The 14,441-nt window shown below is 35.0% G+C and overlaps 1 protein-coding gene across 3 annotated transcripts; it reads left to right on the plus strand.

The window, feature by feature from the left end:
* The first annotated feature begins 3,444 nt into the window (after positions 1-3,444).
* On the plus strand, positions 3,445-13,854 carry LOC108559229 (ras-specific guanine nucleotide-releasing factor 2-like). Of its 3 annotated transcripts, XM_017916441.1 has the most exons (20): positions 3,445-3,579; positions 7,527-7,717; positions 7,782-7,913; positions 8,225-8,331; positions 8,399-8,546; positions 8,634-9,075; positions 9,123-9,316; positions 9,373-9,498; positions 9,553-9,655; positions 9,710-9,827; positions 9,885-10,308; positions 10,367-10,640; positions 11,059-11,388; positions 11,458-11,652; positions 11,716-12,277; positions 12,339-12,503; positions 12,564-12,983; positions 13,039-13,321; positions 13,379-13,576; positions 13,631-13,854. In XM_017916441.1, exons 2-20 carry the CDS (start codon positions 7,574-7,576, stop codon positions 13,793-13,795), a joined length of 4,530 nt encoding a protein of 1,509 aa, XP_017771930.1. In that variant the 5' UTR covers positions 3,445-3,579; positions 7,527-7,573; the 3' UTR covers positions 13,796-13,854. The 3 variants fall into 3 exon arrangements, with proteins under 3 accessions (XP_017771930.1, XP_017771928.1, XP_017771929.1); XM_017916439.1 differs by having other exon boundaries at positions 8,399-9,075; XM_017916440.1 differs by having other exon boundaries at positions 8,399-9,075; positions 12,342-12,503.
* Positions 13,855-14,441: the final 587 nt, after the last annotated feature.

The following is a 14,441-nucleotide window of genomic DNA, read 5'->3' on the forward strand; positions in this document are numbered from 1 at the left end:
GTGCGTAAGGGTGGCGCCCATCTTACGCAATCATGAAAGACAACAAAAGTTTATTGGTTTTCAAGTTATTAATGAAAATCCATTTTTTTTTTCAACAAACAGCGATTTTGAAGAAAATCCTATTCACTTTTTTTTCAACTTCTGTAGCTCTTAGCAAGCGACTGCTCTACAACACAAAGATACCAATAGGCTCGTTGGAAAGGTGAGGTATACGGCTTTAAATTGAGTGGACGATCATGTAATTATCTTAAGGGGATATCGAAAAAAAATGCAAAAATCGAGTTAACTTTGTGAGGCAATAGGCGCAAACTGATTTGGTGGCCCAATATTGACCCTACTTAGAAAATCATAACGTTTTTGTTTTGGCGATTTGTAGGCGCGCGCCTTGGGCGCCTAACGCAATTTTTACCATGTAAGTGGTATAAAATGTCAGGGAAATACGAATTGTAAAAATATTCTAATAAAAATATTCTGTTAAAAAATTCTGCAATATCGAATGCATTGGAAAATTGTGTAGGTGTATGATGTCTACGTAAACGGATTCAACATCAAAATATGCACGTATGCACGTACTTTCCGCTTTTGCCAATTAATTCTTTCGAATTCCCCTTTTATAAAATGGGAATTTATAAAGTAGAAACTCATTTTCCTATAAACGGAGTTTAATAAACTTCTGTTCTGTTTCTGACAATCCGTGTTTCTAAGAAATCTCCAGATGATATTAAAAATAATAAAACAATAATTCTGATGTAACTATTCTGATTTACTATGAATCACAAAAGATCAATTTTAACAATAACTATATACGACACAATTATGCGATTTCCGATTTCTTATAATTTACGGTCAAACTTTTAAAAACGTTTAACATTTTTATTTGTAACTATTGCCCATTTCATGTTTAAATTTGAATAAACAATTTTTAAACCTTGTCACAATTCTTCACAAATTATGATGTTTGAAATTCTAGTATTTTCTATTTCGATTTTTGAATACTTTCTCAAATTTTTAACCATAAATTTCAAAATGTACATTTTTTGGTAATTTAACAGTAATTTAGCCTTCATATTTCGATTATTTTTCTTAAGTTTTTAATAAAATTACATACGTATAATTCATGAAATTTCATTCTTAAATAAATGTTATTATATTTTAGCAAAAGGTGGAATTAGGATATTCATTAATGCGTATGCAATTGAGTGTTAATACCTTAGATAACCATTATGAACACGGATCGAAAACAATTAAATCAGTTATAACTGAATGTTGAAGATTAATGTTATTCAATATTTACTTTCATTATTTTTTAAAATTAGCTACAAATGCAAACGCAATGTTCGTGACAGACCGATGGACACGCGCGTACAAAATCACCGACATAGAATTCTAGTATTGGTACGTAATCGATATTGAATGTTGCCATCCCAATTAATTTTGCTCCTACGATAATGTGTTATTAAATGCTCCTAATAGACTGCATTTACTTATTATTATTATATACTCAATTCCACGATAAACAGCTATAAATAATGGATTTTCAATTATTATATATTTCACAAGAAATTACGTGCGAGCTACGACAAAATCAAAAACAAGGTTTTGTAACTTTATATAATTACATTTGCGTACATTTAATAATTATAATTATATACATTTAACATTAACATCGATTTTTTATTCTAATGAACTTTGAATTAAGCCAGAAGTTGATAGTAAATATGCACTATCAAATAGTTGTAACAGCTATTGAAGAAATTGAACCATACTTGAAAAGAAACCTCTTAGGTTTAGTTACGCAAGTACTAAGGGTAAATGTCCAAATGCAGTTATTCTTTTCGTTTGTAGAATGCGACGCATCCGGCGTAACCTTAGCCTAAATTCGCGGTATAAGTCTAATCAATATGCTTGAACGCCGAAAGGGAAGGCCGTTTTGGTGTCCCGCTTTTCACGGCTAATTAACCGAAAGTATTTAATCGCGAATTCATAAATTCACTTCGATTTATTCCGGAATATGCGTATTAGGGAACACAGAATACATAATCTGAATATTTTGCTAAGCGAAAACAATGTACCAATTTGGTAGACTGTTTTCAACCAGTAACTTCAACAATAAAATCTCATTAACTTTGCAACTGTGACAATATTTATAATAATATTCATTCATACAAAAAACATATGATATTGTATTACAAATTAATATATATAATCCGTTCCAAAATTTCCGGAGTTTTACTCGTATAGTGAAACATATTCAAAAATACACATAAAATGTATTGTAGTTTTGAAAATGATTCAGGACTTCTCCTCGTCACTCGTTATGCGAGTTTCTTTTTCTTTCAGTTTTTGTTCGTTAAGCGAAATGCTCGTTATGCGAGGTTCCACTGTACTTCTATGCAATTTAGATGAAGGCATGGACCATTTGCATTAAATCCTAAATGTCAATACATCTAATTTAAAAAACTGCTGCATAAATACGAAAGATAAATAGTAATGGATTCGGGATGTTTGTTCATTGCGTTAAGCTTATTTGACAAACTTCTGCAAGTTGTATCCTTATTAATCAAGAAACCAATTCTATCTAAATATTGGTCCATATAATTACATAATGAAGAAAGTATACTAAAAAAAATAGTCAAATTAAATTCTACAAAAATAAAAATAATTGAAATACCAATTTTTGTATCCTTTATCAATTAATATTATATATTTTTTTAATTAAATCAATTTTCCTTTTGTTTAACTTATTAGATGAATAAATGAAGTTGTTGTATAATGGACGTTAATGCATTAATTTTGAATCACCTATCATAACAGTTTCCGCGACGCGCGTTGCTTAACTTTCGTGAGCTTAAAATCTCAATTTGAAATACGTTTCTACTCATTAATAACAAAAATATATATATATTTTGCAACGCGGAATGAATTAATGGATGTTCTTCGTGCGAAGGTGCGAGAATGTCTATGTCATATAATAAAAGTCCTTATTGGCGTACATCAGGGCGCTAGTTTACTTTTACTGTTGCCTGGGATAAAATATTAAACATTAAAATATGTAAAAGGAAGATGGGCGACGAAGATGACGAGAAGTAGGAGGAGGTAAACATGTTTTTTTTTACCTCCTCCTCTTATGGAGTAGTCGAAAAATAAGGGATGTATGGGGTATTTCCGTGACGGTACATTTGGTTGCAATTAAACATCTAGGTGTCAGGTATCAGTCCATCAATAGTCCTGTCAATACGTTTACGTCAAAGGAATCGCGAATTAATGGTCGTGGTCGTTCTATGGTATGAGGAAACGCCATACAGCGATACTTGTTGCACCCTACGGGAAGGGTGTTTCTATCGATCTAAGTAGGGTCTGTGAAATATGCAACAAGTACGCAAGCGTGATGCTGGCCAAAATTTTCTAGCACCACGTATAAAGTCTTTAACGCACGCAGCCCTCGCCACTTGTGCTCCGTTCCTTCAGGCTGACATCACTACATCGCATCCCAAAGCCCTTCAGAGACGACGACTACGGTAACAGTTCCAATCGACTCCACAGCACTGAGTGCCCTCGACGAACTGGCGTGTTTTCAATGCAAGTACAAATTTTATTCTCATTTCTATCAATAACGCACCTAGTTCATTTCAAACTCATAATTAATATGCAAAAAGTACAAAAAAAAAATAACAACAACTGCAATCATTTACATATTCTTTGTTTTATTCAACAGAAATACTCAAAATTAACGAAGAACTTATAGTCAACTTTCAAATCTTTTACACTTAAAGGTAAAATTAATTATGTGATTTTTAACCCCACTGTTTTTACTTCAGAATAATGAAAAATACACTTTTTTATTGAACAACTCAACTAAATTATATTACAATATCAAACATCTAATTACACTTTCAGCACTATTTTCAGTAAAGAAAAAAAATACCAGTGCATGCCTAGATATGTGCATGCAATATTTTGTCATCGAATTGGACAACTTTCCAAATATAATTATTTTCAAATGTGCATGCAATATCCTACCCACAGGTTTATTTCAAGAATTAATGTCTACGAAGCAACAATTAATTTTCAAAAATACAATAGTTACATTTTATTTATTTTCATCGCCTATTTTAAACTGATTTCAATTTGTCTATTGCATAAATATATGTGTTTGTATAATTGACGTCGGAATTGAAGGTTGGAGGAAGAAGTTTCATCGAGGTCGGTAAGTACCCAAAATGAATTTGTTTAACATTGTTTTTCTGTAACGCTCGATAGAGCTATGCTAGTGACAATTGGCGGATCTGGCGTTCCAAAACGTACTTAGTTTTCTACTTTTTACACGAACGAAACCCGAAGAGGATTTCTGATTTCACCATGCAAAATAATTAGATAATCAATTGAAATGTATGTGCCGTGGGAGTCGAAGTTGTATTGATCTTTAGTAAAACGAAGAAGCAGAAGAAGGAAGCAAAAAAAAAGAAGATAATTATAATAAGTGGAATCATTTCCAATTAAATTATAATTGCTTTGCTTCGAAAATACGAAGAAAAGTGGGCGAATATTTTTGTCGTCTTATGCTCAAAAGGTAAAGACGATCATTAGAGCGACATATAAAGAAAACAAAGAAACTTACACTCAAACATAAATACAAAAGCGAATAAAGAAATTTCTTACAAATTGATTTCGCAAAAGTTCCTTTCATATTTTTTAATTTAATAAAAAAAAAATAATAATTAGATATAAACAAAAACTTAATTTTATATGTGTTTTATATATGATAAATGAAAAAGTTTGAATAGATAGTTTTATCGCTTATTGACGAAATACTTTTGAGGTTTGTTACTCCAGTAAATCATCTTTCATTATGTTGTCCTGCGTTCACGTAACGATGATCATGAAAGCAGCCGCTAGAATCATCAATGGATCTTATACTCAAACACATATATGTACATTAAAAAACAAAATCATACAAAATCCCCGGACGCAAAAAGGAAATACTAATAGTTGTAAAGGTATTTGTCATTCAGATTTTCTAATTCGGAAACGCGTATGCTCTGGTCTTGAAGCTTGTTATTCCTAAATCATGTCCATTTTAATATACTTCATTATACAATGTTACATTTAAAAGGATCAAATTCAATGAAATTTATACTGAAACAAATGAATTAAGAGCGGCCAACTTGTTCGACTGCGGTATAAATCAATAAATATAAATAATAATCAGGAAATAAATAGATTATTATGTGATTGGTATTTGTTTGGCAATCAATGCAAAATTATTTAGTATTGTTGCTCCAATAAATCGTTTCCGCTCATTCTGTATAAAAGGCAAAGATGATCATTAAAACGACACGTACAAACAACAATGAAATTTATATACAACACAAAAATATTCATACCCATATAAATTCCAATCCATTTGTGCATCAGAAAATTGAAGAAGTAGGGACGGTATTTGTTTAAAAGTTTCATTCCTAACTGATCATTGAGTATTAGAGACTTCAATCTCGTTTCTTCCTGTGGTGATCTGTCCTACAATTCCAGTAGTTGTGTCTTCTTTCGTTCAAAAGGTAAAGATAATCATTAAAACAACACTTATAAAACATCAAACGTACTTATTCTCAATTTCTCAATATAAATGCAAGTTTTAAATAAATAAATAAATATACTTAGAAATTATATTCCGTGAGACGTATCTGTTTTGAGAACCATAAATACTTCAGTTGCGTGTTTTGTATACATGTTTGTGCTTTGAAGTTTCGTAAATACGTTAAATCCTTTAGGGTTATTGTTACGTAAACCTGTTGAAGGAATCGTAGAAACATCAATGAAACTTATAAATCACATACAAAATATAAATGTATTAAATATTAAACTATTTTGCAAAACATTTTCTTTCTATTTCGATAAAAATCTCAGTTTATAATAAATATCATTACTAGAAATATTAAATATTTTGTATGTAATTTTAGAGTGTTTCATTTTACTCGGAAGACAAAATCATTAAATTTTCTTTTTGATTTACAGATTTTATTTTTCCAAATGTAATTATTAAATTAAAATCTTATATTATTATTATTTGATATACATTCATATTTTAATGATTATTTACTTATTTAACAATTTTTGTTAACACAATATTGATTTTTTTTGAATTATTGTAAATTTTATTAATACAATAATTTGTCTTTGATCATAATTATGGTCAATAATAATAATATAAAATATCTATTTAGAATTATATATTTATTCAAAACAGATATTTTCGAGTGTTGTATGTTTTTACAAAATTTCTTGTTTTCTTTGTTAGTAAGTTTCCTTCATAATTAGCATTGAAAGTATTTCAATATTAGATTTGTCTATTGTTAGTCGAAACAAGTTAATTATCCATTGAAAGTATTCCAGTATTTGAGTTGTCTCTTGTTACTTGATATAAGTTTCTAACTAGAATATCATTATCATTGTCAGTCGTTTGCAAATGCTATCTGACGGACAATGAAATGATATTCTATGCATTCATGTTGGATTGTGGAAATCAGTGAACCAAGTTTAACAGAATATAATTATTTGCAATTTCGAAAATTCATTACTCAGAATTGGAAAGAACATATGCCGCATCCGAGCAAACGCAATGCCTCGGAGCTCATCCGTGCATACAAACTATGCCCAAACTTGTTATTTAATTAAATCGAAATTGCTATTGGCCAACGCATCGTTTTCGTGCATCCAGGTTACCAACTAATAACGAACTCGTGTAATAATTTACTAATTACGAATTCAGTAAGTTAGTCCAGTCTTCCGATTTTTAATATAGCCAGTACCATTCTATTTCCACATTGACTCCGACTCTGACTTCATTAAGTCGCATTATGCAGCAAACGAAATTGCATAAAATGAAACACAGTGGATCGAGACCAAATTAGCATCGCCTTTCATCGCTGAATATTTTTCTCTTCTTTTTCATTTTATTTTATCTCTTTTAATTTGTTTGTTTTCAATTCGATGTGCATTCGCGTTACATTAAATTCATGCGCTAATTGGACACTGCGACAGATTAAAGCTCACATTTTTCCCTTCATTATTTCATGTATTATATGCTTCCTCGAAAATTAATTATTTTAATTGTTCGTCAAAGAGATGAAACAGCATTGCGCAATAATTCTATAAAGCGTATTACAATTTGCTTCAATTATTATATGGTTATTTGCAGCTACTTACGGCATTATATTCATTGCGTTCGCTCTGAAAGCAATTACTGAAACTATGACCAATTTCGCTAATTGCGTAAACAAAAATCTGAAACGAGAACGTACGTGGGAGTTTTACAGCAATCAGGCTCGCTTTTTATAATTATAATGGCTCCAATTGAATGGAAAATTTGAATAACATTTTATTGGAAAACATTTCACGAAGTGATTCGTATAGTTTTTTTTTTATCTATATGTTGGATTATATATAATATGGTTGAACGACAAGTGTTTCTTAATTATGGTTGCTTTGTTCGTATTTGAGGAACGCCTTTGACAATTTCATTTTTCTAGGTGGTTCTGGTTGCAAGAACCCTTGTACTAAATTGGAGAGCCCCGGTATGAACCGGGGCCCCCGTATAAATGAAGCACAGCTTATACTTTTGGCCGAAAAGGCCGCCAGCGATTACTCATTATGCGGCTATTTACGCAAGCGATGTTCAGATAGTGATAGGTGGCAGCAAAGATGGTTCGTTTTGTACCAAGTAAGTCCTTAGTCCTGATCCTTGTCCCGGTCCTGGTTTGTGAAATTCATCGATATCTTTTCAGAATTACTTGTTTTATTACGAAACTGAATCCATCGACAAGCCAAGTGGAGTCTTGTTTTTGGAAGGATGCTACTGCGACAGATTAGCATTTGCGGCTAGCAAAATGAAGAGCAAAGACTATGCGGATAAGCAGGTGAGGATGGTGTGCGTCACCAAATCTACGCAATTTGCGCAAAATGCCGAAGCGACTGAATCTATTGGTTTCTTGTTCGCGCATTAAATTACTCCTGAAATTACAATCAATGCTACAAAGCTCCCCTCACAAAGGATTCGGACACCCGGTGAATGATTTAACCGCATTACGTTGTATATTTTTCATCTTGCAATTCGAGCAAACTTATCAAATATCAAGTTAGGAAAAACAACAAACATACGGGAAAGATTTAATGAAAAGAAAATGCATGTGGAAAGCAATATCTCTATATAAACATTTTATTTTCGCAGTACTGTTTCGTAATATCCTATAAGCATCGCAATATGAGACAGTACGAGTTGAAGGCCGACAATGATTTGGAATGCAACAGCTGGATCGAAGCAATCCGTGAGGCAAGGTAAATTGTACAATTGGCAGATGAAAATAAAATACATATCTTATGCAACCAATTGTGTATTATTCAGTTACAACAAGATTGTTCTATTGAAAGAGGAGCTCGAACAGAAACACGCGCACTTACTTCGAATTGTTGAAGCGGAGAAAACGATCAAATGGGAATATACAAAACAGCTAGAAGATATGAACGTGGAAATAATGAAACTCCGGAACGAGGTACAATATAGAAAAGCGACTCGTTTTATAAAAATAAAAATACACACATATTGGGAGATAAACACAACTACAGGTCAATATTTGCAGCTCTACTTGATGAAACGAAATTGGAGACCCGTGGGGTCAACGTCGAATGCGCCCTGCACTTTTTGTCCTGTGCCGGAAGAAAGCGCGGAAATTAAAAAGATCAAAAAAGTGCAGAGCTTCTTCCGGGGTTGGCTCTGCCGTCGGAGATGGAAACAAATTGTGGAGCAGTACATAAAGAGTCCGCACGCCGAGAATATGAGGAAACGAAATAATCTAGTTTTTAAGATGGTAGAAGCCGAGGAAGAATATACTAAGCACCTGCAGGTGTTAGTAAGCTGTTTCTTTCGTCCCATGAAAATGGCAGCCTCTTCTAAGAAACCACCTTGCACTCATGAAGATATCAATTCGATATTCCTCAACTCGGAGACAGTGCTTTTCCTGCATCAAATCTTCTTGAAGGGCCTAATGTCAAGATTAGAGCACTGGCCGACTCTCGTCTTAGGTACGCGACGCATACAAAACGATCGAAAGGTCATCATTAATTTTCAGGTGACCTATTCTCCATCCTGCTCCCGATGCTGGGCATCTACCAAGAATACGTCAGGAACCATCACTTTGCGCTACAAGTACTCACCGAGTGCAAGCAGACACCTGCATTCGCGCAACTTGTGAAACGGTTAGAAAGCAAAACCGTCTGCCAAGGAAGAACTCTTGAGCAGTTTTTAACATATCCTATGCATCAGGTATTTAAATACAATTAGAAACCAAAAGGCCATCACTAAGAAATTAAATTATTTAGGTCCCGAGATACATAATAACATTACACGAACTATTGGCTCACACGCCGCATGATCATGTGGAGAGAAACTCCCTTTTGAACGCGCGCCAACGCTTGGAAGATCTATCTCGTCAAATGCACGAAGAAGTACGTGATTTAAATTTTTAAGACTGTAATTCATTAAATATTCTCATTGCGCAGATTTCTGAAACCGAGAACTTACGGAAAAACCTCTCTATCGAAAGGATGATTGTAGAAGGTTGTGACATACTGCTTGACGCCAACCAAATCTTCGTGCGACAAGGTTCGAATAATGTTTTACCGAAATATTTTTGACATTATTATCCCGCATTCGTAGGTACTTTGCTACATTTAGCAAATGAACGGAGCACTCGTTCTAAGTACACGTACTTCAATGACAAAGATGCAGTCCGTCAATGTTTCTTATTCAGCAACCATCTAATAATGACGATGCGGTAATACCAGTAAACGAAAGTAAACAATTGTTGTTCATTGCACTAATTATTCTGCAGGACATCTAATGGTAATCTCCACTTGGTCAAAAACATTGGAAAGACTTGCTTGGCTAATGTTACTTTGATTGAGGATCCGCCGGAAAGGTTTGGAGCATCGAAGGGAAAACATAAGTCTAGGAAGTCGTGCAACATACCGGAGGCATGCGGAAGTCGCACATACAATACGGTGATTGCTGCCGCAGCTTCCGCTGCTAAAACTGTCACCGTTGTTGTGAGTAAAGGAGCTGCAGTTGCTGTGAATGCAGCTATCGATCCGGACCACACGACATTTGATTCTTTGTGCGATTCAACATCCGACGATTTTTCCATCAAAATCGATCAGCATCATCATCAGCTGCAACCCAGCTTTGACGCATCTCCTGGACGCAAGCTGGATTTTAAGCTGATCGTCGAACTGAACGAGGATAACAAACTCGTGCAGGTAATTATCCAAGCACTTGCGATTCCCTTAGTATTCCACTTAGTATTTGTTATCACAGTATTGTATACATTTAATGGCGACAACCACCCAAGAAAAGGCTGCTTGGATATCGGACTTGAGCCAATGCTTGGCCAACGTTCAAGAAAATAAAGTGGTGAAGCAGACCGAGGTGGAAGCATCGTCGACCACCGTCGTCTTACCACAGATGGTTAAATTCGATCAGACGTTATTCAAAGATGAGCCGGATATCCGATTCAGCCATACTCGAAGCTCGGCACGAGTACCTGATATCCGCTATGCAACACCTGAGCGACTACTGCTACGATTGACCGGTAAAATTCGCAAACTGGCAACCGCATCTAAATGTTACCTCATCGCAACAATCATATCACCATCGCCCATTCATGTTGATGTTGCTGCTCTCAGTTCAACAAAATATGCATGACACATTCACTTTTCAAATGTTGTATATAGGCAATCAGTATTGTTATGTACATTAATGTATGCATGGTCTGTATTTATTAGGAGATTTTACTCCTAACTGGCCATTAACCACGAGGTCCTTCAGTCGTGTGTATGTACGAATGTGTGGTCATTTCGGTTATTTCTCTCTTTCGCTGACTCTCTCATTCTCTGTAACCCCATTTCAATAACTTCCTCACCCTCACTTGTTCTGTATTTTCTCTCAATTTTGCAACATGTTTTCAACAGCAAAATACATTCTATTAATTGTTACTATGGAACTTTCAGATCTACGATATCTATCGATAGATTTCATGAACACGTTCCTTTTGACTTATCGCGTATTTTGCACTGGAAACGATGTTCTGGAGGCACTGCAGAAACTTTTCCGCAGCATTGATTTGGCCGATCCGCTCGGTTCTGTGGTTTCCTTGGAAGAAGAAATTAAAAAAGTTGAAGTTCCGGAAGTCACGGAACCAACTACCAAAACGTTAACCACCGAGGTGGGTACACAGCGCAGAATAAGTATCGCCAGCTCAGTTTCTGGCTACTGCTCTGATAGGTCGCATAGCTACGACTCCCAAGGGCAAAAACACTGGAAATGCAATTTACAGAAATGTACGTAACTCAATCAAAGAACGTTCATAAAATAGTGTATTACAACAAAACCTGTCTTCCGAACTCTAGATGACGAAGAACCCGCCATTCTTACGAGTCCTAATGGAGCTGAAACGCCTACATTAATTCAAAGTCCGAGCGTGCATTCAATTGAAACAGTCGTTCCTAATTTGACTCGTATATCAATCACTGTGCAAGATGAATCATCTTTTTTGACTATTCCTAAACCAACCGGCTCCAGCAGTAGCAGCGATAGTCTTACAGGTAATATAGTCAACCGTGACCGTGACAACAATGTTTTACATTGATATTCATAACAATTCTCAGATATAACGGTAATAAGTGCGCCTCGATCTCCGAGCGCTATAAGTACGAAGACTCTAACAGATACTTCGCCTAGTGAAAGCAAAGACGTCAGGGTGGTAGTCGATGTGCATCAGCCATGTATACCTTCAACATCATCAACCATAGTGAATGTGCATCAGCCTTGTACACCTTCAACATCATCAACCAAAGTCAATGCGCATCAACCTTGTACACCTTCAACATCATCAACCATGGGAGAGGTAATTCCTCCGAAAAGACCAAAACCACCACCGCCAAAAAAGACTACTGAGATTAGGTTAGAGGGAATGACGCCGCAAGTACGAATTTGCAATGAAATTGATGAGGTCAAAGAGTCCTCTTTCAACACTGCAACCACTCATCAGCTGGCAAGAACATTCAGAGGAAGAACGAGCTCCGTATGCACAGCATTGGCTCTGCAGCATTATTATGGATTGAAAAAATCTATGGAAGAATCACAGTCCTCTGATCAATCCATATATAAAAACAAACAAGTCACTAAAGTTGGAGTATCGGTGACATCCGTACGCGAGGAACAAGGACGGTAAGTTGTTTGATTCTTAATTGGAAATAATAGAATCATTTAATTTTGAACTTGCAAATAGAAGCGGTAACAAGAAAGCAGCATCCGCTTACGCAATGGCAACATCTGCGTCTAGCAACCCTAAAGACGTTTCACCGAAATCAGAAGAAGAATTGCAAGAAAAGCTACGCAAAAAATATCAGTACATATCGACTGCATGCACGAAAAGAGTTCTAACAGTATTACGGTAAGATATTATATAAATAAATAAATAGATATATGCATATATTTATTTAATTAATTATAGACACTGGATCTCTAAGCAACGAAACGATTTTACGACCAACGAAGAATTGTATAATAATGCGATTGAGTTTTTGGAGGATATCATCGCCAGTCCAAATATATTGGCAGCGGAGCACCAATCCGCTGAGCAAATTTTATCCTTACTGACTGAAAAAAGCACCGACGACTCGAACCTAAAAGAGATACAAAAACTGATCAACCAGCCGTCATCTCTAAATACTTCTGATTCAACTATGATCTACTGTCCGATGAAGCAGAATCTATCTCACATTCTGCCTGGCTGTCTTGGAAAGAAAGCATTTACCTTCAAAACACCCACAAATGCTCCATCAGGTCTCAGTATCGACAATTTCTCGGCTTTAGAAATTGCCGAGCAGCTTACCTTAATAGACCATCAGATCTTCGTTGGAATTACAAATGAGTACGTAAGTCCTCGTTATCTAAGAGCAGCGCCGTTTCATTATTTTTTTTTTCAGCGAATTCCTTTGCCAGGCGTGGATGAAGAAGGATAAGGACACAAGAGCTCCGCACATCATATTAATGACAAAACGGTTCAATGATGTTTCACGTTTGGTCATATCGGATATCGTTAGACGGCAGAATTTGACCAGCCGCGTTGCAGCTTTAGAGAAATGGGTAACTATTGCAGACATCGAACGCTGCCTACAGAACTTCAACGGAGTCCTGCAGATCTGCGCCGCATTAAACAACAGCGCTATCTTCAGATTGAAGAAGACTTGGGAGAAGATTTCCAGATCGGTACGGATCGGCTTGCTAATAACCATGTCTAAATGAATAACCAATTCTCGTTTCTAGACTAAAACCACTTTGGATAAACTGCAATCCATCGTCTCTTCCGACGGACGCTTCCGTTTGCTGAGAGACTATCTGCAGAAGTGCGATCCGCCATGTATCCCGTACTTGGGAATTTACTTAACCGATCTCTCGTTCATCGAAGAAGGTACCCCGACCTACACCAACGAAGGTTTATTAAACTTCTCCAAAATGAGAATGGTACATTGAATGTCCAATGTACTTTGCATGGTGTATTAATGCATTTTTTTTCAGGTTGCTAACATCATCAGAGAAGTTTCCCATCTGCAGCAAACGCGATACAGGATTCAGAGTTCGCAGAAGGCTATCGGTTTCATAACCGATACGGCTCAGTTACTCGACGACGATCAGCTATTCGGACTTTCCTTGGAGCTCGAACCTAGAGCACCGCGAGAATAAATATTGCAGTATTTTGATGATCGGGCATCTATACTATATATGCCACATATTTATATAAATATATTTATCCATTTGAAACTTCGCAATTAATTAATTGTTATTCCAGGGTAATTACATTTCAGCATTATATAAAACAATACTCGTTGTACAATAAGATAAAATTTTAAATATTGTTGCGGTAAATGTAAGATGAGGAAATTGAGAGTGAGATTTATAGGATGGGTCTCTTTGACTTTTAAATTATTGTCTACATAATTCGAAAAGTCAAACAGCAGAGTCAGAATTGTATTTTAACTACGTACCAATAGTTTATTATATAAATATATATATTTATTAAAGTCACAAAAGTATATGTCTACAAAACAATTAAAAACAATGCATTTATGTCTCACATTATAAACCCATTATTTTTTTTAAATATATTTAAATTTAATAGATAATAATGGATTTGTAATGTGAGAGCATTGTCGATATTGATATACCGGTGACAATCGTTATATAATATTGAGAGTATAGCCATTATGACAGAAACAATAACGTATTTAAAAAAATGTATACGTATGTATCCTCATATTCAATTGCTCCGTATTATTCAATATTATATATCCTATTATAATCATCAGTAAATACAATATTTAATGTCAAT

Source organism: Nicrophorus vespilloides, unplaced genomic scaffold (assembly GCF_001412225.1).
Source record: "Nicrophorus vespilloides isolate i.1.1-1 unplaced genomic scaffold, Nicve_v1.0, whole genome shotgun sequence".
Lineage (NCBI taxonomy): Eukaryota > Metazoa > Arthropoda > Insecta > Coleoptera > Silphidae > Nicrophorus > Nicrophorus vespilloides.

What these genes read in the sequence shown, in the direction of transcription:
- LOC108559229 (XM_017916439.1), top strand. Translation starts at nt 7,574, where the DNA reads ATGAACCGGGGCCCCCGTATAAATGAAGCACAGCTTATACTTTTGGCC. An exon ending in CATCTAATAATGACGATGCG is followed by an intron (nt 9,828 to 9,884) that starts GTAATACCAGTA and finishes ATTATTCTGCAG; the next exon opens with GACATCTAATGGTAATCTCC. An exon ending in GAAATGCAATTTACAGAAAT is followed by an intron (nt 11,389 to 11,457) that starts GTACGTAACTCA and finishes TCCGAACTCTAG; the next exon opens with ATGACGAAGAACCCGCCATT.